The sequence below is a fragment of the Oreochromis niloticus genome, linkage group LG10 (genome assembly GCF_001858045.2).
Source record: "Oreochromis niloticus isolate F11D_XX linkage group LG10, O_niloticus_UMD_NMBU, whole genome shotgun sequence".
NCBI lineage: Eukaryota > Metazoa > Chordata > Actinopteri > Cichliformes > Cichlidae > Oreochromis > Oreochromis niloticus.
In genome coordinates this window covers 33,429,483-33,452,656 of record NC_031975.2, presented here as the reverse complement: position 1 = coordinate 33,452,656, position 23,174 = coordinate 33,429,483, and the positions used below count along the sequence as shown (strand labels likewise).

Below are 23,174 nucleotides of genomic sequence, written 5' to 3'. Positions count from 1 at the left end.
GAGCAGCTGCTGCTCCATCAGCAGGAAGCTCTGACATCATCTCTCACAATAAAAAACATTATTCTGACAAATTCTTTTTCATGTTTGTACAACCTACTATACTTTGTACTTTGTACATACTTTGTACATATTATCATGTTATTATTTTATTTTATTACTTTATTATCATTTTGCTGGGTGACAGCTCTATGGTTCTGTAACATTTCACTTACTAACACTTTTATTTTTACAACTCAAACTTCATCGAGTTGATGTTACTGTTCTGAGTGTAAGTGCAGCTACTCACCAGCAGGTGGAGCCACTGCTTCAGACCAACTTGAATATTATTGTTTAAAAAGTAATAAATACTGTTTCAGGGAGCAGTTTGATTAGGTTAATAACTAAAAACCACGCAGCGCTTGTGACATTTGCATTTCTTCAACCAATCAAAATCTTTCATCAACATAAAAATGCCTCACAGACCCAAACAAAGTCAGGTCCCTGATCGGCACAGGTTCAGGTTTTTGGGGTCCTCACAAGGATAGAAGAACAAGTTCATGTGTTTGTGTCTGTGTGGGTCAGCTGTTGTCCAGTACTGTTGGTGTGAAACCAGATCCAGGACCATCAGAAAGCTTGGAGGGGAAGGACCGTGCTGCAGACGGCAGAGGGAGGAGATAATGACGGAGTGGAGGAGTGTCTGTCCGAGGCTCAGTCTGCTCAGCAGTTAGTCTCAGTGTGTCTGCCTCACAGAGAGCCTCACTGTCAGCATGGAGGAGCGTCGCTGTGGATTATTGATCATCACCTTTCTGCTGCACGTCCACTGTTTGCACTCAGTTTACATCACCCAGAGCACAGGTGAGACTCTCCTCTAGTACTTCTCATACTGCAATACTGACACTGCAGTACTACACACTCAGTACTGTTGATTCTATCTGCACACCAGTTACACAGCAGCTGCACTGATGCAGTAACACTCCTGCTCTTCTTCTGTGGTGGTTTCCATTCAGTGCTCTGCGTGCTGACCTTTGAACTGTGCAGTCAAGGTCAAAGTCAAAAAGTCCATCAGCACACTGACCAATCACAGAGCGGCTCTCGGTGAGAGGCCCCTCCTCTGCACGTTTTCCCAGTAAATCTCAGTGTTTACGTGTTTCAGACGTTTGGGGAATGTGAGCCATCCAGATCATATTTCATCAAATCCTCACTGTGTGTATGTTTGTGCTCACATTCCTGCTATGTGAGGACCAAGCCTTTACACCATCACAGTGGGGACATTTCTGCAAATTGGGGACCTTCACATGGGGTGAGGTTCAGGAGTGAAGTGTTATCTGAGTCCTCATGGCTCAGTGTGTGTGTGTGTGTGTGTGTGTGTGTGTGTGTGTGTGTGTGTGTGTGTGTGTGTGTGTGTGACCTCCATGACCTCAGACAGAGCCCACTCATCCTTCCTCTTCATCAGTGTAGGTACTGCTCACAGACACACAAAGGTCTGTCTTTCTATACGTGTGAGGACCCTCGTCCTGCTCTCTAATCTCCACCAGGACAGAAACGTCCTCACAGAGCTGCTCTCAGAGTAAGACTGTGTCCAGCCTGAGCTGATGTAATCCTGTAGAAACTGTCCTGTGTGGGAGGATCAGAGGTTTTAGTGTTTATTTATTTATTATAACATCTGGATGAAACAGCTGGAGTCATGTTATACATGATTAGTAATGTCTTTGAAGTAAAACACAGAAACCACAGTCAGCTTTGTACCTGCCCACTGGTTTCATGATCACCATTAAATAATCCTTAAAAATATATTTTATTTAAAATGTCTTTGTCTGAATATGTTAAAGATGTGGCCGTGTAAAAAGAAAAAGAAAACACCAACACAGAAGTGTTTCAGGTCATAAACTCATTTACACGCTCTGTGAGAGGCGTCCAGTCAGAGTCCAACCACAGGATGGTCTCAGTCTCTGGCTCCGCCTCCTCATATGCTCTGTTGGTACAGTGACCTCACAGGGGCCATGTTATTGGTGACATGATGTCATTATAAAGGCTCCTACAGCATAAACGCGTCTAGAGGTCCAGCTCAGGTGAAGCTAGCAGACAGCTAGCAGCTACAGCTGCCTGTGTCACCATCCACCTGTCAGAGGCCACGCCCCCAATAATGCAAACATTAAGCCTTAATCCAATCTAAACAGGTTTGGATTATCACTAGAGACTCTAAACATGTTTATTTTAACATGGGAGTCTATGGGACTGACTCAGTGCTGCCCCTGCTGGACGTCAGAGGAACTGCAGGTGTGAGGTTCAGGTGTTGTCGGTCTGAATGTTCAACAGTAACGTGTTTCTTTAAATAACTGAAGGTTTTATTGTCTTCAGTCCTGAAACAGACGCTGCAGATGTGACTGACTCTTCTTCTTCTTCTGCAGATTCTCTCCATCAGGTTCTGTCGGAGTTCGCCATCATTCGTCCAATCAGGACAGACTCAGAGGGGCGCTTCCTGTCAGGTTCCATCTCAGCTCACCAGCTACATCGCAGGAAAAGACACGCCCCCTCAGCAGAGGACACACCCACTGAATTTAATGACAGACACATGGACACACCCTTTTTACAACAGGCTCCGCCCAGTCACAGTTGGCGGGGACAGAGTCACATGACAGAGGAGGCGGAGCTTTTCTATAATGTGACCGCCTTCGGGCAGGAACTGCACCTACACCTGCATCCCAACTCTCGCCTCGTCGCCCCCAATGCCACCATGGAGTGGGAGGAGTCAGGACAGCGCCACTTTCAGCCAATAGAAGACACCGGCTGCTTCTACACGGGAACTGTGTCCAACATGGAGGGTACGTCAGTCGCCATCAGCAACTGTGATGGACTGGTATGTATCACATGACCCAATCGTCTTACAGCTGTTAGATCAGATCAAAGGTTCCCAATCTCCAGGTCGTGGACCAATCCTGGGTCATGTGAACTTAGTCACAGGGTCCCATGTAATCAGTGCCTGAAGTTCCTGTGAAGAAACTCCGGTTCCTGCACCGTGACGTCAGTGAGCAGTAGTGTCAGAGCTGTGGGAGGGTCCACAGGTCACTGAGCATCCTCAGCTGACCTGCCAACACCATCACCAGGGTGGAGTTAACGGCGTGACCTCCACCCTGATGAGTTCAGAGGAGACGGGACTGTGGACGTCCTCCTCGTGTCTCCGAGGAGCTGAAACAAAGTCATTAATCAGCTCATTGAGCGATCACAATCACAGATGTTTCTCCTGACATCATCCTTCAGCTCTCTGTGGGTTTATTGTTTTAGCTAACGTTTAGCTAATGTTTAGCTAACGTTTAGCTAATGTTTAGCTATCGCCGGGTCGTTATGTTGTAGAGAATCATCAGCACAGCAGGCTGTAGACATGCAGGTGGTTCTTTCTACACTCACTGTAAAGAAACAGACTTTATTTAATTATCCCACAGAAACTCGCTTCAGCACTGGGGACAGGAAGAAAAGAAATAGAAAAAAATAGAAAAAGTAAATGAGTGAATAGCTTCAGCAGTGTATCAAACAGTTTCTCAGGTGTGTTCTTTCTACAGCTCTTTGCTTCTTGCAGTAAAGGTTTGAACGTGTTTGTGGCGTTCTGTTGTGCGGACAGCGCTCGCCTCACTGTCACCGCTCTCTGAGCCAGACGCTCACGTCCTGTTCATCACGGTCCTCTGATGCTGACGGTGGTGAGCTGAGCGAGGCGTGTCTGCAGTCATGGACTGCTGTTACTAAAGTGCTCTGTGACTCAGGCTTTCATGAATAAATATCACATGATTGTTAAACAGTCAGCGTGGCGATGGAGCAGTGCTTCAGGTGTTGTAGCTACAAGCACACTAAAGCCCGCCCACAGGAACGTCTGCAGGACTTTAATGAGCAAATCAGACAACCGTCTCAGGTTTCAGTCCAAACATAAACATCTGTCACTAACCTGAGACATCACATGAGCCAAAGCATCAGGCGTTTCCTGGGTGACATCAACCAGTGACTCACCTGAGTCACTGGGTGACATCAACCAGTGACTCACCTGAGTCAGGTAACAGGTAGGGATGGGTACCGGTGTCCGGTGCCATGATGGCACCGGTTCTGACATAAACGGTAGTAACCAGACCGAAAAGCAGCGCACATTTCGGTGCTTTATTTCGGTGCTTTTTTTTCCTGAGCTGTGATGACTTTAGATTTTAGCCAATCATTTACGTTTCCAAGGATAGTAGGCGGGGCCAGGTACGTACGTTCTTTTAGAGCAGAGCTACAGATTAAAAATTCCCAAGGCGAAGCGATCAAAGTTTGGCTGTACGTCACAGCAAAAGATGCAAACTCAGCAGCCTGCAACAAGTGCTTTAAGCTGATACTGTGATACTGTCAAAGGAAGTAACACCTCAAATCTGATGAAACACCTGGCGACGCATAGCGTTTTTTTAAAAGCAGAGAAATGCGCCGTGTTTGATAGCTTGCTGCGAGACCTCACACCGTGCACATCTACTGCGGGTGTGGTGCCTGTTATCGGACCCGGAGTTAGCAACATCCCCCAAAAACCCAAAGAGTAGAGTCCTGGCCCCTAGCCCTGTCAGCGTAGCAGAAATGATGAGGATGATGATGGCAGCAGCAGCCGTTCTCCTCTGTGTGAGTAGCTTCATGTTGTTCGTGTGTAATTAACGTTGAGTAGGCTAACCACGTTATTACATTAATGCATGTAAGGTGAACTAGCAAACACCATCGTAGTTACATGCGGCTGTCTTCTTGTTTGATGGCAGATGCTCCCTTCACCCTGGCCAAAAAGGCTAAAATGACCAAAGAAAAAGTGGAAAACAGTTAAACATGAGAGGTTTTTGGACAAAGTTTGTGTTTTTTCCATTGTTTAAGCACTGCTTCCAGCCAAGAGTGAGACCATATATGCCCTATAGCTGCAGAAAAGGCTAACGTTGTTATCTTTTTACAAAAAAACAGCTGAACATGAGAGGTTTTTGGACAGTTTGTGTTCTCCATTCTTTAAGCACCGGTTTGGCACCGGTATTGGATAAAACCTAAACGATACCCATCCCTAGTAACAGGCTTCTGTGATCCCACCTGTCAGGTGACTCGAGACGTGACAGGTAAAACACAGACTTTGTTTCAAAGTGACAAAGACTGTGAGGAGGAAACATATCAGCCCCAGAGGAAAGTGTCCCCGGGTCAGGCAGGAGAGTTTTATCTCTTTTATCCTCTCTGAGACGATTTAAGGATGTAACAACATTATCATCATCGTCATCATCGTTGTTGTCCTGAGTGAGAAAGCTGCAGCTGCTGATGGATGCAGATGTTTGCACAGCTGTCTATGTGTGTGGAGCCTCCTGATTTTCCACGTTGCAGCTGAAAGCTTCAGTCTGAGGCAGGAGGAGCATCTGATCCCAACATCTACAAAACAAAGATTTTAAACAATAAAAGTCACGAATGTGGCTCACAAAACTTTCAAAATAAAAGCTTTTAAGTTCATCAGGGAGTGAGACAGAAACAGAGAGGACGCTGTAAAACGTGGCGCGCTGAGACCTTCACTTCGTACAGCGTGGGCCGAGCCGCTGAGTGAAGCCAGATGTGGAAGCCAGATGTGAGGCGTAGGAGGAAGAATGAGGAAGCTGCAGGGAACAAACTGCAGACTTTCAGAGGTGGACACAATAACAGGAACACCTCAGCACTGAAGCTCTGATGGAGTTTACTGCAGGAGCAGTGCATGATGGGAAAAGTCTTACTGAGTTTATGATTTTATATTTCCAGCTCCAGCATGTTTACTGCTGACTCAGAGCACGACTGAGGCTTTAGAGCTGACGCTTCTCACCCAGAGCTGCTAATGATGATGGATCCACAGACTCACAGACATGATTTTTATGTGTTAGCCTGATGATTCATTCAGTTCATGCTTGTATGTTTTTGCAGTTCTTTTACATTTTCCTGTTTCCTTAAACTGTTTTTTTTTTTAAATCAACTCATTTGTTTGTAACTACGTTGAAACTGTGTCCATCCGTTCGCTTCCCCTTATCCTTTTCAGGGTCGCGGGGGGGGGGCTGGAGCCTATCCCAGCTGTCATAGGGTGAGAGGCGGGGTACACCCTGGACAGGTCGCCAGTCTGTCGCAGGGCTAACACACGGAGACAGACAACCATTCGCACTCACATTCACACCCACATTTACACCTATGGATGCAATTTGGATTAATCAGTTAACCTATCCCCACAAACTGCATGTCTTTGGACGGTGGGAGGAAGCCGGAGTACCCGGAGGGAACCCACGCAAACACGGGGGGAACATGCAAACTCCTCACAGACAGACCCCGGCCTGATGGTGGGATTGAACTCAGGACCTTCTTGCTATGCAGCAACAGTGCTACACACTGTGCCACCGTGCTGCCCCTGAAACTGTGTCAGTTACTGAAATGTGTTGAAATATTAAAAATGTTTAAATCCTTGTTGAATGTTAAATATTAAGGGTTAAAGTATTCAGAAAATGTTGGGATTTTTCAAAGGAGTACAGTGTGTTTAATAAATGTAAAACAGTGTTTGCATTATATTTATCAGTGCTGTGTGGAGCAGGCAGGATTGAGGGCCCAAATCTGGACTCTAACTCCAACCTCAGCTTTACTGCTGGAATCCAAGCAAAACAAAACTGGGAGACGGGAAAACCAAACAAACTGACAGAGAAAGAGAGACATCACAACACAGGTCATAAAGACACACGAGGGAACGAACACAGGAGGGAACACATCTGAATATGACGGACACCAGACAGGAGACTATCAAAGTAAAACAGGAAGTACTGGGAGCACACAGAGACGCAGGCTGACCAAACCAAGGAGCAGAGGGAAGGGGAGAGGGTGAGGGGCGAGATAGGGTGAGGGAGACACACAACTGTGAAAACAGACAACTTTGCACCATGAAGACAAACCTGACTTAACTGGGGAAACGCTGAGGGAAGGACAGAGACAAAGACATGAACAGGACCAAAGACTAAGGAAACAACCTGAACTAGGAATAATGAAATAACTCCAGAGCGTAAACTGAACTAGGAAAAATAAACACAGAGAACATGATGATAAATAAACAAGAGTCCGAAACACCGTAAACACAAACCCTGGGTCAGCGACCGGGAAACCTGACAGTCTATTTTTATCCTGTTTTATTGTGAAAAGCTTTGTAAGAGGACGTTTGCGGTGGTCTGTATGAACCTGACTATCTGCTCGACGGTCTTTGTTGATGCTCACGTTTTGAAACTGTCTGTGACATTTCTGTGACACATCCACAGAGCAGCTGCTCACTTGTGTTTTAGCTAAAGAGCCCACGCCATCTTGGAGACGTCCAATGATCTCTCTGTAGTCCTTCACACATGATGTTTCTCTACAGTAACATGTCCTCGTCCCTCTGGAAACACAGGACTACAGAGCCTGCACATGTAGAAGCACGACATCTACAATGAGTCTAAGTTTGACGTTCAAAAGACGACCACAACGACCACATCTGGACTCTAAATAGGCCGCACACTGAGGTCATAGAGGCGACGCTAGATGTCAAAAATAAGACGTCACCTGGCGTTACAAAACCACGCCTTCAGTGGACCAAACCTGACGAATAAAAGACGTGACTGTGCAGTGGGACAGACCCACAGAGTCTTTATCTGATGGACACGTTCTTACTTTCACTGATAAACACAGCTGTGAGCCCTGCTGTTCAGTTTTATCATCTGAGTCCTCCAGATGTGAAGGTAGAGGACCATTAGGGGGTCCTTTGTCCCTCTTTGGGGGGGGGCACTCCCACAGGGCTTAAATCTGGGACTCTCCACCATTTGACCTTAGAACTGAAGAAGCTTCTCGGATGAGAGGTGAAACGTCTTCAAGCAACTTGAAGTCCAGACACTTTTCTTTCCAAGCTCCCTTGATTCCTCCAGATGTTTCTTCCTGGCACTTGTTGGCTCACCTGTTTCCTTCCAGGTGTTTAATTGGTTTTACTGGTATCACCTGTTCCTCTTCAGGTGTTTCCTTTGGGCAAGGCAGTAATCTGACCCTCACTGTTCACTGCATCAGTCTCTGGAACAGTGATACTGTAAAAATGTTGAATCACACTGAAGTATTGGTGACTGATGCTGTAATAATCCCGATCTGAAGATCTGAAGATCTGAAACCATGAGCTCAGATCGCTCAGACTGATTAATGCTGGCTCAGATTAACGCTCTCGTGTCTCCCAGGCAGGGATGATCCGCACCGGCGAGGAGGAGTTTTTCATAGAGCCGCTGGATCGATGGAGGCTGGGAGGAGCAGGAGGAGGAGGAGAGGAAGAGGAGGTGGAGGAGGAGGGGCGGCAGCACATCATTTATCGCTCCTCGGCCGTGAAGAAGAACTCAGCTGTCAATCACACAGCTGATGACTTCGTCCAAGGTGAGACTCAGACTGAAACGCTGCATTTCAGATTAGCTGACACTTAAAAACGTTCATGCTGGCTCCTCTTCTGTAGAGCGAGCTCGATGCTGAAGTACACCTGCTGTCGTTCTGTGGCAAAAACCAAACAAATAAAAACACTGTCCCACAGAGAAACACTCAGGTCTGTTTTCATGCCACGTCCCCGTGGGATTAACACACAAACAGCCTGTTATGTGTTTGATGTTTGACGTGACGTAAAATAAAACTCCTCTTAAGTCTATTAAACCAAAAGTGTCATGATCCTGGGTTTTTCTGTTTGATGTTGTAGTTTTCAGGTTGGATCTTTGCCTGCATGTTTTCATCTTGTTCGTTTTTCCTGGCCTCTGATCTCTCCCATGCTTAGTCTGGTTTCTGTGTTATCTCTTGTGTGTAGTCAGTTTTGTCTCTGTTGTTACTTTGGCCAGTCAAGTTCATGTGTATCGGTGTGTTTGTCACTTCCTGTTTTATTTTGACAGTCACTTGTCCTGTGTGCATCATGTTCAGTTAGATGATGTCGGGCTGTGTTCCCGGGGTTTCCTCTCTGCTGATTCCCTGCTGTGTATTTATCCTGCCTGTGTTCTGTTTGTTATCTCAGGTTAGGTTTCTTGTGTCTTTGTAATCAGGAAATCAGTAATGAAGCTTCCTTTGAGTTTTACCTGAGAGAGAGTGCTGCCTCCCTCACACAGAGACACATGACACTAAAGTACCGAGTTTGTTCTGACAGTGTGAGCACGGAGTGGTCAGAAAAAAACGTTACTCAAGTAAAGATAGTGGTTGTTGATCAGTGGTTGTTGATCAGTGGTTGTTGATCAGTGGTTGTTGATCAGTGGTTGTTGATCAGTGGTTGTTGATCAGTGGTGATGAGAATTTGCATAATTATGATGAAGGAACTGACACATTGTTCCTTCAGTGGGCTGGTTTCAGTCATTGTGCTAATGTCCTGTTTATGAGGCTGAAACCTGCAGTCAGCTGAGACTGAAGACGTCACCTGATGATGACGAAACGTTTCCCACTGAAAACATCCAGATGAACAGAATCAACTTCTGGAGCTTCACTTACCTGGATGACTGAGTGTGCATGGAGATGGCACATGCTGAGTTCAGGTACATATGAGCACCTGGAGGACTGAGAGGTTTCTGACCTGCTGTTAGGTTACATGTCTGGGGACGTGTGGGGACTCTAAGCTGAGTTCGTTGGTGTAGATCTGCTTTGTTTACCTGCAGGAGACCAGGTGAATGTTTCACCTGTGAGCTCTGAGTGTTTCTAACTTCATGCTTTAAATAAACACGATGAACAAAACATGAAACCACCGGAGAAACAACCCACAGGCTGCAAGCATCATAAAGCCTGAGGTGAGTTCTGAAGCACTCGTGCTAAACTGGACTTATCGTCACAGCGCTCTGTGTTTGGGAATGCTGGGAGTAACTACGGGAAATTTAATGGAAAATTCCCAAATCCCTGGACTCTGTCCAGTTTCCAAAGGAAACCTTCAGCCCTGAAGTGCAGGCTGTGAGCAGCCGAAGGAATGAAGGCAAAGAATGAGCTCCCAAACCTCAGCACTGCTCCAGTCCAAACTCCACCTCTGAGCTGGAGAGCTGCTCACGTGGAGGCAGGGACGCTGCACTGAGTCTGTGCAGGGGGAGGAGCCAGCTGTGGGCGGAGCTAGCTGTGGATTTCTGCAGTATGTCATCACCACGATAACCTCCACGGCGACGTCTGAGGAAAGAATCAGAGAGAAAACTGTGGAGCTGTTCCAGCAGGACCACGCACACACACACACACACACACACACACACACACACACACACACACACACACACACACACACACACACACACACGCACACACAGACACACACACACACACACACACACACACACACACACACACACACACACACACACACACAGACACACGCACACACACACAGACACACACACAGACACACACACACACACACACACAGACACACACACACACAGACACACACACAGACACACAGACACACACAGAGACAGACACACAGACACACACACACAGACACACACACACAGACACACACACACACACAGACACACACACACACACACACACAGACACACACACACACACACACACAGACACACACACACACACACACCCACACACACACAGACACACAGACAGACACACACACACACACACAGACACACACAGACACACAGACAGACACACACACACACACCCACACACACACAGACAGACACACACACACACACACACACACACAGACACACACACACACACACACAGACACACACAGACACACAGACAGACACACACACACACACCCACACACACACAGACAGACACACACACACACACACACACACACAGACACACACACACACACACACACAGACACACACACACACAGACCCATCTTCCCCACCGCACAGGGTCCAGCCTCACCAGCACGTCACTCAACCAACAATGAAGGCAACAAAAAACAGGACAAACCAGCCGAGACCAGTCGGAGCACCAACCCACCCAAGCTATCTAAACTGCCCCCTCCTGATTTCCACCCCACAAGGGGCAGACCCCCCCCCACGTTCTGAGACAGTGGTGGCTCTGGTTTCAGCTTTGCTGCAGTGGTTCTAATGGTTCTAGGTTAGGCACAGGCTTCAGCGTAACAAAGATCTTTGTGAGATCAGCAGAGAGTTTAGCTCTGTTGGTTCCAACATTCATATAAAACAACAGAAATTTAAACCAACGCTGAGTGTTAGAACACTTAGGAACTGATGGAGAGGTTTTCAGGGCTGTAATGGTTCATTCGTTTGTCTCCAGGTCCTCTCTTTGGTTCCCTGAACCTGAACGTGGCCTCCTCAGGATCTGCTCGAAGGAGACGCTACATCGAGGAGGCCGAGCTGTTTCACATCGAGGTTCGTGGACTGTGAGAGATGATATGCTGCTGATGGCAGAGCTTACTCAACATTTTAACTCTTGTTCTGTTTTCCTCTCCCTAGGTCTTCTTGGCTGTGGATTATTCTGTTCTTCTTTTCCACGGCAGAGACCACATTCAGAAATATCTCCTGACACTGATGAACATAGTAAGTGATTCTCAGCTCAGGCATAAAGTCAACCATAGAGAGGACACAGTGGAGAGAAGCCCAGGGAAACCAGTCCTGAGCAGAACCAGTTTAATGAAGGATGTGTCAACATCACTGTTTACCCGAGGTCACATCTGCAGCAGCTGGCAGGGCGTGGATGGATTCAGCTACCTAAAGTGGAAAAACAACAGAAAATATATTTTATTTAAAGAATCAAGATTATTTTATCAAGTTAATTTTGGTAGAAAGAGCTAAAAGGAATGTTTAAAGGACCGGTCATTTATCAAAGGGAGGAGTGAGAGAGTATTGAATGGGTTATAGTTGTAGCTAGTAAAAAATGTGAGAAGTGATCAGCTGAAAGTCTGCCTGGTAACTAATAGTATGCATACTGTAAACAGCTGAAATGTCTACAGTCAAAAGTTTGAGGTAAGAGTTTAGAAATGTTAGTCAGAAATGACTGTTAGCTAAGCTAAGTAATAATTAGCTGTTTAATGGTGCATTTAGAGTAGGATTACACAACAGCAGTGCATCAATGCTGAGTTTGCTTGAATAAAAAGCTCAGTGCTGAGAGTCACGCTTGGATTCAGGAGGGGCTCTGATTCATGCCGATGGTGAGCCACACTTCTCTGCTCTCTCACCAGTTTAAATGGTGACTGTACCATAAATCAGGAAAGCCTCCACCACAGTAAGGATTCATTTAAGGCTATGTTTGTCTGCTCCAGGTTAATGAAATCTATCGAGACCACTCACTGGGTGCCAACATCAACGTTGTCCTGGTCAGAATCGCCCTGCTGTCACCAACCAAGGTACCAAACTCTGAGTCCTACTCCTTCACCTACCGGGTCAGAGCCCTCTGTATACCTGAGTGAAGGTTTCCAGTTGTTCAGGAAAAATATGTCTGCTTTGTAGGTCTTGTGAATTCAGGCCTGAGGTAGTCTGAGCAGCTGAATCAGTTCAGTGTTCTTCCCTCAGGCTTTGAGAGGTTACCTGTCTGTTAGGAGGTGCATGTGTGGGAATAATAACAAGCACCGTCCTGTTTCATCAGTCCCAGGAGCTGATCTCTGTGGGGAATCCTCAGAAGAGTTTGGAGAACGTTTGTGGATGGTCGTATCTCCAGCACAGAGAGCAAAGTCTCGCTGAGCAGCACGACCACACCATCTACCTGACCAGGCAGGAGTTCGGCCCTGTCGGCATGCAGGGTAATACTGCTTTTACTAACACTGATACTGCTAGAAGTACGACCACCAAAATGTCCGTGTAGGTGCTCAATTATCCAGGTCACTGAAGTCTGAAGCACGCCAAGCAGGATGCTACAAAAACCGACCACACTGATTGCCAGGTGTAGAATTAACAATGGTACCAGATGGCAGATGACCCTTGACCTCTGATCCTGTCATGTGTGTCTGCAGGTTACGCTCCAGTTACGGGCATATGCCAGCTGCATCGAAGCTGTGTTCTCGTCTTGGAGGACGGATTTTCTTCGGCCTTTGTAGCTGCACACGAAACAGGACATCTGTGAGACACACAAACATTAAGGATAAACATGACGCACAAACATGACGCACAAACATGCACGAACGTGACGCACAAACATGACGCATGTTCTCATTTCTGGAAACCAGAGACAGTTTCAGTGTTTGCTGTGTTGTGTTTTCAGAAACATGCGCAGTGCTCAGGGCTCTGTGTGGAGACGCCTTTGTCCAACATTCAGTAGTTACTGACTGCAGTGAGCGTCCTGCTGTTTGTCTTCAGTCTCTGTCTCTCTCTGTCCATGCAGATTGGGTATGCAACACGACGGCGAGGCGAATGATTGCGGTGACGACGTGCCTTTGGGCAGCATCATGTCTCCGCAGGTTCAGGCCACCTTCCACCGTTACCACTGGTCGCGGTGCAGCTGGAGGGAGCTGCACAAGTACCTGCAGTGAGTGCTGTGAATAATACTACAACTTCTACTGAGTGTTTCTGTACTGATGTACAAACCAGAAATACTAAAGTCTTAACCTGATGCACTGAGCTCGGTTTGTGTGTCTGCAGCACGTACGACTGTCTCCGTGACGACCCGTTCAACCACAACTGGCCGGCTCAGCCTCAGCTGCCAGGCTTCCAGTACTCCATGGACCAACAGTGCCGCTTCGACTTTGGACCGGGATACAGTCTCTGTACCGTCGTACGTCCATCTGTCTGTACTAAATATTTGCATTAACTTTATAAAATTCTGTGAAAACATTTCAGAGAAAAGAGAGAAACAATATAAGATTCACACAACCATCAGGTACAGGAAAAATCTGATACTTAATCTTTCCAATAACTTTCATTTAGAAGGTTTTTAACTTAATTTTGATTGAACAGTGTGACAGTCAGGTCCAACTCTAAAACCTTCTTCCTGTTATTGTGCAGGTCTCTTTAAATCAGCTCTGAGCCGTGGCTGTGGGGGTTCGGGGTGTTTGGGTCGTGAGAACGGACTTGTTCTGATACAGTGCTCGATCTGCACTCCTTCACATGTTTTCCACATGTTGTGGGACATGTTCTACCTCTGTCCCATCTGAGAACCAGCCCAAGTTTCAGCAGGTTTCATCACCGATTGTTTTTATTTTTTTACCATGAGCATCAGCGTGGTGGAAGGCGGGGTTTGTACTGGAGCTGATGCTGGGTCCCACTGTTCTGCTGGCCGAGGCTGCTGCCATCAGCAGTTACTGTTGGGTTTGCAGCAGTGTTTAGCTGGCTGGTACTTACAGATGAAAGCCAGGACCCAAAGTTTCCAGCTGAACATTAGACCGCAGGAGATGATTGATGGCTGGTGTTGCACTGACACGATGTCAGGAGGAAGCTCCTTATCAGAAAGTTGTTTCTTAAGCAGAAAAAACAAAGTTGTCAGTGTAAGTGCAGAGAAAACGGTTTAACAGTTGTTAATGAAAGAGTTTGCTCCTCACGAGCCAAAAGAGAAACTGAAGCCGGCTTTGATGAAGTGATTTAAACATTTGTGTTCTGTGAGGAAAACAAACTGGAGCAGCCAGAGGAAACAGGGGCCGGAGGCTGGCCTGGTGGAAAATCTGTTTTAAATCCTGAGAGGAAATGTGATCCAGCAGGAAAACAACCAGAGCTGAACTGAAGGAAGCTGCTGAGATTCACTGCAGCGTCCTGATGGAAACTCCCGAGTCTTCAGCTCAGCTGATCCGTCTGACGGCTTCTTTTAAACACTCTCCAGAGCGGTTTCCACGGTCACCTCCTAGCTAACATCCTCAGCAGATGTTGCTGCTGGCCTCAGCTCACATCTGGACATCTCATGGAAAACTTTACAGTCCTGCTTCATTGAAGGCTTTCACCCGAGTTGATGCGTACCTGCTGGTTGTTTCTTCACGCCACCGCGTTCTCCACGTTTCCTGTTCTGAGAAATGTCAGCAGGGTGCCAACACGAGGTTTTATCTTTCCCGCGTCATCACGCGCTGTCTGAGAATGTGTCAGTTTCCTCTCTTTATCACGGTAAAAACCTCCACACATGAGATATCTGGTTCTGTCGTGCTTGTGGGCCTTTGGGTGCAGACAGATAAACAGGAAGTAAAACCCCAAACAAACCACCACTGTCTGACCACAAGTTTACTTTATTCACTTTTGTCTTTTTTTTAAACCTGTCTGCTTTCACAAACAGTGTCTGCTGATGAGAACAGGAAGTCTGGGCCCAGGCGCTTCCTGTGGAAGCTCTGAGATACTGGCGCTCATCCTCAGAGTAGCTGATAGCCAATGGATTCCCAGATGGTCATGTGACCTGATGTTCAGGAAATAAGATTGAATGTGTTCTGATGTGGAACAGACAGAAGTGTTTCTGAAGGCTGAAGCAGTGATGACGTTCATGCTTCCTCTGACATCAGCAGCCAATGACCTTCTTATCATGTGTCTGCAGTACACGAACACTGACCCCTGCAAACAGCTGTGGTGCAGCGACTACAACAACCCGTTCTTCTGTAAGACCAAGAAAGGCCCGCCCCTCGACGGGACCAAGTGTGGACCGGGGAAGGTGAGGACAGATTTAGGCTGAGTCTTACTGCTTCTATAGGACATGAAAAGGTAAGTAGCAGCCAGGTGTTGCTGTTCAAACACACCTGATCATACAAGTTTGGGCAGTTTGCAGGACTGCAGTCTTCAGGTGTCTGTTAGCACAATGCTAACGAGGAAAAACATCCCCAGTGATCTCAGAGAAGCAACTGCTGCCTCCCATCAGCCTGGGAACCTGAACAAGATCATTTCAAGTCCTTCATTCTGCAGTGAGAAACATTATTCACAGGTGTTCTCAGGAGTGCACGTCCCAGTAAGTCAGACCAAGCTAAAAACCAAACGGCTCCATCAAAGACGGGCCTCAGTTAGAGGTCAAAGTTCATGACAGGGCAGGTAGAGACAGACTGAACAAGTACGGCTGGTTTGGTTAAAGCTGCAGGAGAAAGCCTACAGTTTCCTGTACTTCCTGTCTTTACGCTAATGCTAGCTTCCTGTTGCAGCACTGTTTCAGAGGTTACTGCATGAAGCTGACCCCTAACCTTCTGAGACAAGATGGCGGCTGGGGGTCGTGGAGTCCATATGGCAGCTGCTCCCGGACATGTGGGGGCGGGGTCAGGTTTCGGACCCGACATTGTGACAACCCAATGTGAGTGAGCTGCCAGTTATGTGATGTCACACGTCAGGTGCACCAATCAGTAAGACTAACCCGTCGCTGTTCTCAGTCCAGCCAACGGGGGGCGCACCTGCTTCGGAAACACCTACGAGTTCCAGCTGTGCAGCCAAGAGAACTGCCCCCCGCTGACAGACTTCAGGTGAGTGCTGTTACCTGCCTGGCCCCTCCTCCTTCCTCACAGAGGTCAGGTGAGCAGCTGTGATGTTCTGATTGTGTTTCAGGGAGGATCAGTGCAAAGTCTGGAACCCTGTTTTTGAACACGAGGGACGGAAACACCACTGGCTGCCGTACCAACACCCTGACCGTGAGCGCACACACACACACACACACACACACACACACACACACACACACACACACACACACAGATAAAGACACACACACACGCAGCTCTTCTGGCTCCTGTCCACATAGATTAGCAGGACGGTTCCTCTCTGCTGTGGAACTCTGAGGACAAATATGTCCACTACAGTGAGGACGTTTCTGTTTCAGGGGACGTTGGTGGACAGATTTGTGCTCTGTGAGGACGCTTCAGGACAGACCTTTAAAGGCCTGTTCGGAGATTCAGGCGAGGTTTCCAGCTTCAGATTTATAGTCTCGGAAATACGTTATGTAACTGAGGGTCCTCACAGAGACATAGAAACGTGTGTGTGTGTGTGTGTGTGTGTGTGTGTGTGTGTGTGTGTGTGCGCACATGTAAAAGTCATCAGTGAGGAATCTGCTGCTGGAGGAAAACTCTCCTCCTTTAACTCTTTAGTGTCGAGCAGATGTTAGCAGATGTTAGCAGATGTTAGCAGACGTTAGCAGATGTCAGCAGATGTTTTCAGAATGATGTGAAACTCCTGCACTGACCCGTTTGTGTGTCACAGCTGACGAGCGCTGCCGTCTGTACTGTCAGTCGAAGGAGACGGCGGCCGCGGTGTCAATGAAAAGAATGGTGCATGATGGGACACCGTGTTCCTATGACGACGCCTACAGTGTCTGCGTCCGAGGAGAGTGTGAGGTCTTTATTGTGTCTCAGTTTCTGTGTGTGACCTCTGACTGAAGAACTGTGTCATGTTTCACTGTTTCAGTGAACCATTATTTAATGTGGTCCTGACTCATTCCTCCTCTCCTCCTCTCCTCTCCTCTCCTCTCCTCTTCTCCTCGTCTCCTGCAGCACGTTGGCTGTGATGGTCAGATTGCTTCAGACAAGCAGGAGGACCGATGTGGAGTGTGTGGAGGAGATAACTCCAGCTGTAAGATTGTCAAAGGAAACTTCACCCGCAGCACCAAGAAACAAGGTGAACCGAGCTGAGACTGAGTTCTGGTTTTAAGCCTCCACTTTAAATTCACTCAAGCCTGCAGCTCAGCCTTCTGTTAGTACAGTGACGTCACAGCAGCCACGTTATTGGTCACATGATGGCATTTAAAATGCTCCAAAGGGCTCCAACAGCCCAGAGGCTGGTCCAGAGATCCGGTTCAGGTCAATCTTGCAGACTGATAGCAGCTGCAGCCACCTGTGTCACCATCCACCTGTCAGTCAAAGAGGCCACGCCCACAATAATGCAGACTTTAAGCCTTAAAACAATTTAAACAGCTATAAACAGGTTTAAATTATCGGTGTAGAACAGAACAGTCCGTGTATCCGGCTGTAAACATGTTTATTTTAACATTGGAGTCTATGAGGACTGACTCACTGCTGCCTCTGCTGGACACCAGAGGAACTGCAAGTTTATCTGGACCAGGTTGGTGGTTCAGATGTTTGTTCACACCCTCCTGATGTTTCCTGCTGCATGAATCCTGATCCTTTATTGGACGGTTCATTATTGGATGATTGTTGTTTCCAGGTTACCTGAAGATCCTGGAGATCCCCAAAGGGGCCCGACACCTGCTGATCCAGGAGTTCAAGGGGACCCCTCACATCCTGGGTAAGAATGAAGAACATGCATTAGGATTTCCTGTTTTTCTTTGGTCTTCTTGAAACACCCTGTCTTTCTGTTTTCTGCTACAGCCATGAAGAACCAGGACGCAGGACATGTCTTCCTCAATGACGAACACGAGCTCCCAGAATCCAGAGTGGTGATTGAAAAGGGCGTGGCCTGGGAGTACAGGAACACTGAAGAGGAGGAGGAGGAGTCTATCCAAACCACCGGGCCGCTGAAGTATGGAGTCGTGCTCATGGTAAGTCCGTCGGCGTGTGAAGCCCAGAGTGTCCACGCTGTGTCTGACACAAACCAGAACTACCAACACCCCGCTGTCCCCGCTGTCTCCTGTCCGTCAGGTCCGTTCTCACGGCGACTCAAAGGTGACGGTGTCCTATAAGTACATCATCCAGGATCGCCTGCGGTCCTCGCTGGAGTCCAACTTGGTGCAGGAGGACGCCATCTTCTACGAGTGGGCCCTGAAGAAGTGGTCGCACTGCTCCAAACCCTGCGGAGGAGGTACCCGAGAATCTCCAAACTCCATCATCCATCTTCTACACCTTCTCTGAGTCAGCCCAGCTCTTCTGTTCTGCTTTATTATGTCGTCTTAATTTGGGAATACTTGGACTTTTTTACTGAAAGAGGCATAAATAATGATTTTAGCCCTCAGCTCACTGAGGCGTATTGCTCTGTAAACATGTTTCCACATATCTATAAGCAGAATCTGTGAGCAAAGAACAAGATTTATTTTACTAACAGCCAAGAAGTCTGGATATTATCCGCTTTACAGACTTCCTGACTACACCAGAAAAAATGGTACTCCATGTGATTTCCCAGCATTCCCCTTTAACAGTCAAAGGTCTGAGTTAAATTCTGTCACCAGAGGTGAAATGTGTGCCCTCCCATTGATTTAACTACATGGGCTTCTCAACTGGACCAACTGCTGATGTAGGTCCAGGTCTTCCTGCCAGTATGAGCCAAGCCTAAGATATCTCAGTGTCATGAATCGGCTCTCTTGTCTCTGAAGTACACACCAGCTAACGGCTAACAGCTAACGGCTAACAGGTGTGGCGTACTTCAGGTAACTGTGATGTGTCCTTTTTTCAGGAAAACAGTACACCAGGTTCGGCTGCAGGAGGAAGGCTGATGGGAAAATGGTTCAGAGGATGTTCTGCTCCAACATCAGCAAACCGAGAGCCATCAGCCGCAGCTGTAACCCCGAGGCCTGCAGCCCGGCACGGTAACACGCTACAGGTCACGTGACACACCCACAGTCCCCCAATCATTGCTTCTTCTTTTGATGCATGTCTTCCCCTCAGCTGGGTGACCGGAGACTGGGAGGACTGCAGCTCCTCCTGTGGTCAGACTGGGTGGCAGCGTCGCTGGGTGAGCTGCCTGCAGAACTCCACCAGGGGGCAGCAGCGGCGCTCTGTGCATAGCAGGCTCTGCGGCGATGACCGACCAGAGACTAAACAACCCTGTAACCGCTTCCCCTGCCCCGCTGCGTGGCGAGCTGGGCCCTGGACTCCGGTATGAAGATCAGTTTATCATGTGTTGCACATGTCCTCAGATCAATACCTGATCAGTCTGATTGATCCCTCTGTTTGCGCAGTGTTCGGTCTCATGTGGGAACGGGACTCAGGAGCGTCAGGTCGCGTGCTCCAATCCCGAAGGTTCAGCTGGAAACTGCAGCAAGCCTCGGCCAATCACGACACGCACCTGCCTGGCTCCGCCCTGCAGTGGTAGGCACTGACCAGTCATGCACCGTACATTTGTTTTAATGAGGAAAAAGATGGATGCTGGGAGTTATAGTGCTGCTGACCGTCTCCCCCTGCAGGTGACCAGAAGAATGCCATCATTCAGTGGCTGTCCAGGTCCAACCCCAGCTTCCCGGCTCCAAAGATCTCTTCAAGTAAAGCCCTCCGACTCCCCCTGCTCTGTCTGCTGTCTGTCCTTACGTCCTCTTCTTCTTCTCTTGCTTCCTGAACGCTGTGGTCTGAGTCTGAGGGTCCCTGAATCCCCACAGGGCTGCGTTCTCAGTCCCCTACTGTACGCCCTGTACACATATGCACACCAACCCACCCAACTAACGTCATCGTAAAGTATGCCAATGACACCACCGTGGTTGGGCCGATCTCTGATGGAGATGAGACAGCGTACAGGGTGGAGGTAGAGAACTTGTCCCGCTGGTGCTCAGAAAGTAATCTGAAGCCGGATGTCCTTCAAACCAAAGAGCTCATCATGGACTTCAGGAGGCACAAACAGCTCCACCCCCCTCTCACTATAAATGAAGAACAGGTTGAATCTGTCTCCACCTTCAGGTTTCTGAGCACCCACATCTCCACCAACCTCACCTGGACCCACACCACCATCGCCCTGGTAAAGAAGGCCCAGCAGCAGCTGCACCTCCTCCGTGTGCTGAGGAAGAAGAACCTGGACCAGGAGCTGCTGCTGACCTTCTCCCCTCCTCAGTGGAGAGCGTGCTCCTCCTGCCTGCTGTTTGTACTCTGAGGCCACGACTGAGAACAGGAAGGCTGCACAGAGGGTCATTAACACCACCCAAAACATCACTGCCAACCCTGGAGGCCATCGCCAGCTCCTCCTGTCTCACGTGAACTATCACAGGTGACCCCTCGCACCCTGCCCACCACCTGTTTGACCTGCTGCCCTCTGGTCAGTGCTTCAGGTCAGTCAGGTTCCACACCTCCAGACTCAAACAGCTTCTTCCCCTGGACCAGTCGGACTGTTAACAAACACTACCTGCCCACACCCACCAATGTGAGCCATGGTCTGAGTAACCCTCATCACTCAGGACACTCACAGATTCAGTTCAGTCCAAGTCCTTTATTTGCACCACTTCTAAGCTCTTTCGCACTTTCAGTTCCCTTCTCTTATTTTTGTAGACATTTCTCCTGTTTGCTATTCGTGTCTTTCTGCTGTGTCTTAACACATCTCTGAGGATCACACTAACCCATCAAACCACTGAAGTAAAACTTTTAGCTGAGGTCTTACGTGTCAGGATTCAGACCGTCCTACTGTTGTGTCTGTAGGGCAGCCATGCCGCGGCGACCGCTCGGCGTTCTGTCGAATGGAGGTGTTGAGTCGGTACTGCTCTATCATCGGATACCGCCAGATGTGCTGCAAGTCCTGTAGTGAGGATAACTTCAGCAATGCCACGAAATCCAGAATCTCCAGCAACTTCAGTGGCACCATCACACCGACGGAGAACAGCAGGTCAATATTAGAAAGATATAATTGAGTCCCAGTCTCAAACAAAGAGGAATGTCTTGTTACTCAAATGACAAACCTTTAATGTTTTAAAACCTGCAGTCAGACAAACGTGCGATACATCGACAAAGATGAAAATAAAATGGTGAATGGCCTGTATTTGTACAGCGCTTTACTTAGTCCCTAGGACCCCAAAGCGCTTTACACATTCAGTCATCCACACATTCACACACTGGTGATGGCAAGCTACATTGTAGCTGCCCTGGGGCGCACTGACAGAGGCGATGCTGCCAGACACTGGCGCCACCGGGCCCTCTGACCACCACCAGTAAACATGGGGTTAGTATTTTGCCCAAGGATATTTGGCATGCAGCAAGAAGGCAGCCTGGGATCGAACCACCAACCTTCTGATTAGTGGCTGTCCTGCTCTGTGAGCCAAAAGTGTAAACCAGGAGTGAGCTGACTGTGAAACTGCTGATTAGTTTTACACTGAAGTGTGCATTTAAAGCAGGAAGCAGAGGAGGGTTTAGGGCGGGGCCAGAGGCTGAACTCTGTTTTTGTCTTTTTAGTTCTTGGAGGCTGACCGCAGAGATCATGACATCAGCGCTCACCTCCACCTGGTCCGACAGCAGCCGTGCCATCAGTGATGTCTTTGGTGACACCATCACCACCACCCCGACGCCCAGCTTCACTGTAACTCCACCCCCAACCAGACGGAGCACCAGTGACTTTGTCTACGTGGATTATGATGAGTACAGCGAGTACTCTTCCTACGAGGATTCCTCCGGTCTGAATGAGCTTCCGGGTACTCCAACCTCTACCACTACTGCTGCCACCACTGACATTAATACTATTACTACACAAACTGCTCCAACACATGTGTTCAAGAAGAATTCTCCCACAATGCCCCCTGCTGCAGTTACCATGGAGACTGTTGACACTGAAGACCAAACGCCGGCGCTGGTTTGGACTTCTGCCATCCCAGAGTTCTCCACCACATCATCACCCGATCCTGGTGACAACACCACATCCTCAGGAGGGCGGAGGCTCCAAAGTCAAGTCAACCGGACCGAAGCTGAACCGGCGCCACCTTCATCCTTCTTCTCGCTGTCAAAGAAAGAGAACAACTCGGTGGACGAGGTCCAGTACCGGATCGTCGGACTTGACAGCGACGTTAGCCGAGGACAGCAGAATTACTTTGTGCCACGGATGCCTCAGGTCCACGAGCGAACGCATAACAAACGCATCCAGCAGCTCCTGAACGAGAAACGACAGCAGGACCTTCTGCGGCGGCAAAGCCGCATCAGAGCGACCCGGACTGACAGGAAGCACTGAGCGTAGATTTCCCCTGGCCATTTGCTCGTCCCGACACGTGCGGCGTCGCACTTCCTGCTAACGCTAACGGACTCTAAACGACAAACAGACTGAAACAACCTCCACCTGTGCTCGGAGCTGTCTTCGTCCATGAGAGGCGCGAGCGTGGACTCTATCCTCAGAAGGCCCCGGGTCTGTTTCACCATCATGACGTTTGTACCAATAATCCTGTTTCTGAATAAAGTCTCATCCAGCTGCTGCTGTGCCTCTGAATCATGAACATCTGGATCACGTTCACGCTCTCTGGTGTCAGGAACATTTTGTGCTTTTGTCTTCTCTGAAACTCGACTGATGATTTCTGTTTGTGAAGTCAAAATAAAATCCAGCCCTGTTTTTACCATGAAAATAAAAGCAGTGAATCCTTTAATAGAAACCAAGAGCACAGGAACAAACTGATCAGTGTTATTGATTTTGATAAACAGCGCCTCATGCTGTTCCCTCTGAGCTGAAACCTGATGTTTCCTTGGTGTTGATCTCAGCATCTGTTTTGTTGTATTTTGGTTTCATGAGGCTGCA

At 48.2% G+C, this 23,174-nt stretch overlaps 1 protein-coding gene across 2 annotated transcripts; it reads left to right on the top strand.

Moving 5' to 3' along the window:
* The first annotated feature begins 233 nt into the window (after window positions 1–233).
* Window positions 234–23,009, top strand: LOC100711611 (A disintegrin and metalloproteinase with thrombospondin motifs 2). 2 transcript variants are annotated; one of them, XM_005461761.4, is made up of 25 exons: window positions 234–834; window positions 2,388–2,836; window positions 8,190–8,379; window positions 11,227–11,321; window positions 11,406–11,489; window positions 12,212–12,295; window positions 12,535–12,688; window positions 12,899–13,004; window positions 13,267–13,410; window positions 13,524–13,656; window positions 15,388–15,501; window positions 15,980–16,125; window positions 16,202–16,291; window positions 16,374–16,456; window positions 17,022–17,155; window positions 17,312–17,435; window positions 17,982–18,062; window positions 18,146–18,315; window positions 18,416–18,575; window positions 19,164–19,296; window positions 19,376–19,586; window positions 19,669–19,798; window positions 19,894–19,968; window positions 21,107–21,290; window positions 21,854–23,009. In XM_005461761.4, the coding sequence occupies exons 1-25, from the start codon at window positions 747–749 to the stop codon at window positions 22,617–22,619; spliced, it is 4,128 nt and encodes a 1,375-aa protein (XP_005461818.1). In that variant the 5' UTR covers window positions 234–746; the 3' UTR covers window positions 22,620–23,009. The 2 variants fall into 2 exon arrangements, with proteins under 2 accessions (XP_005461818.1, XP_005461819.1); XM_005461762.4 differs by lacking the exon at window positions 234–834 and having other exon boundaries at window positions 2,673–2,801.
* The last annotated feature ends 165 nt before the right edge of the window (window positions 23,010–23,174 follow it).

Coding starts and splice junctions, on each gene's coding strand:
- LOC100711611 (XM_005461761.4), top strand. CDS start 747: ATGGAGGAGCGTCGCTGTGGATTATTGATCATCACCTTTCTGCTGCAC. Junction 13,411..13,523: donor GAGCTGCACAAGTACCTGCA/GTGAGTGCTGTG, acceptor GTGTGTCTGCAG/CACGTACGACTGTCTCCGTG. Junction 21,291..21,853: donor ACACCGACGGAGAACAGCAG/GTCAATATTAGA, acceptor TTGTCTTTTTAG/TTCTTGGAGGCTGACCGCAG.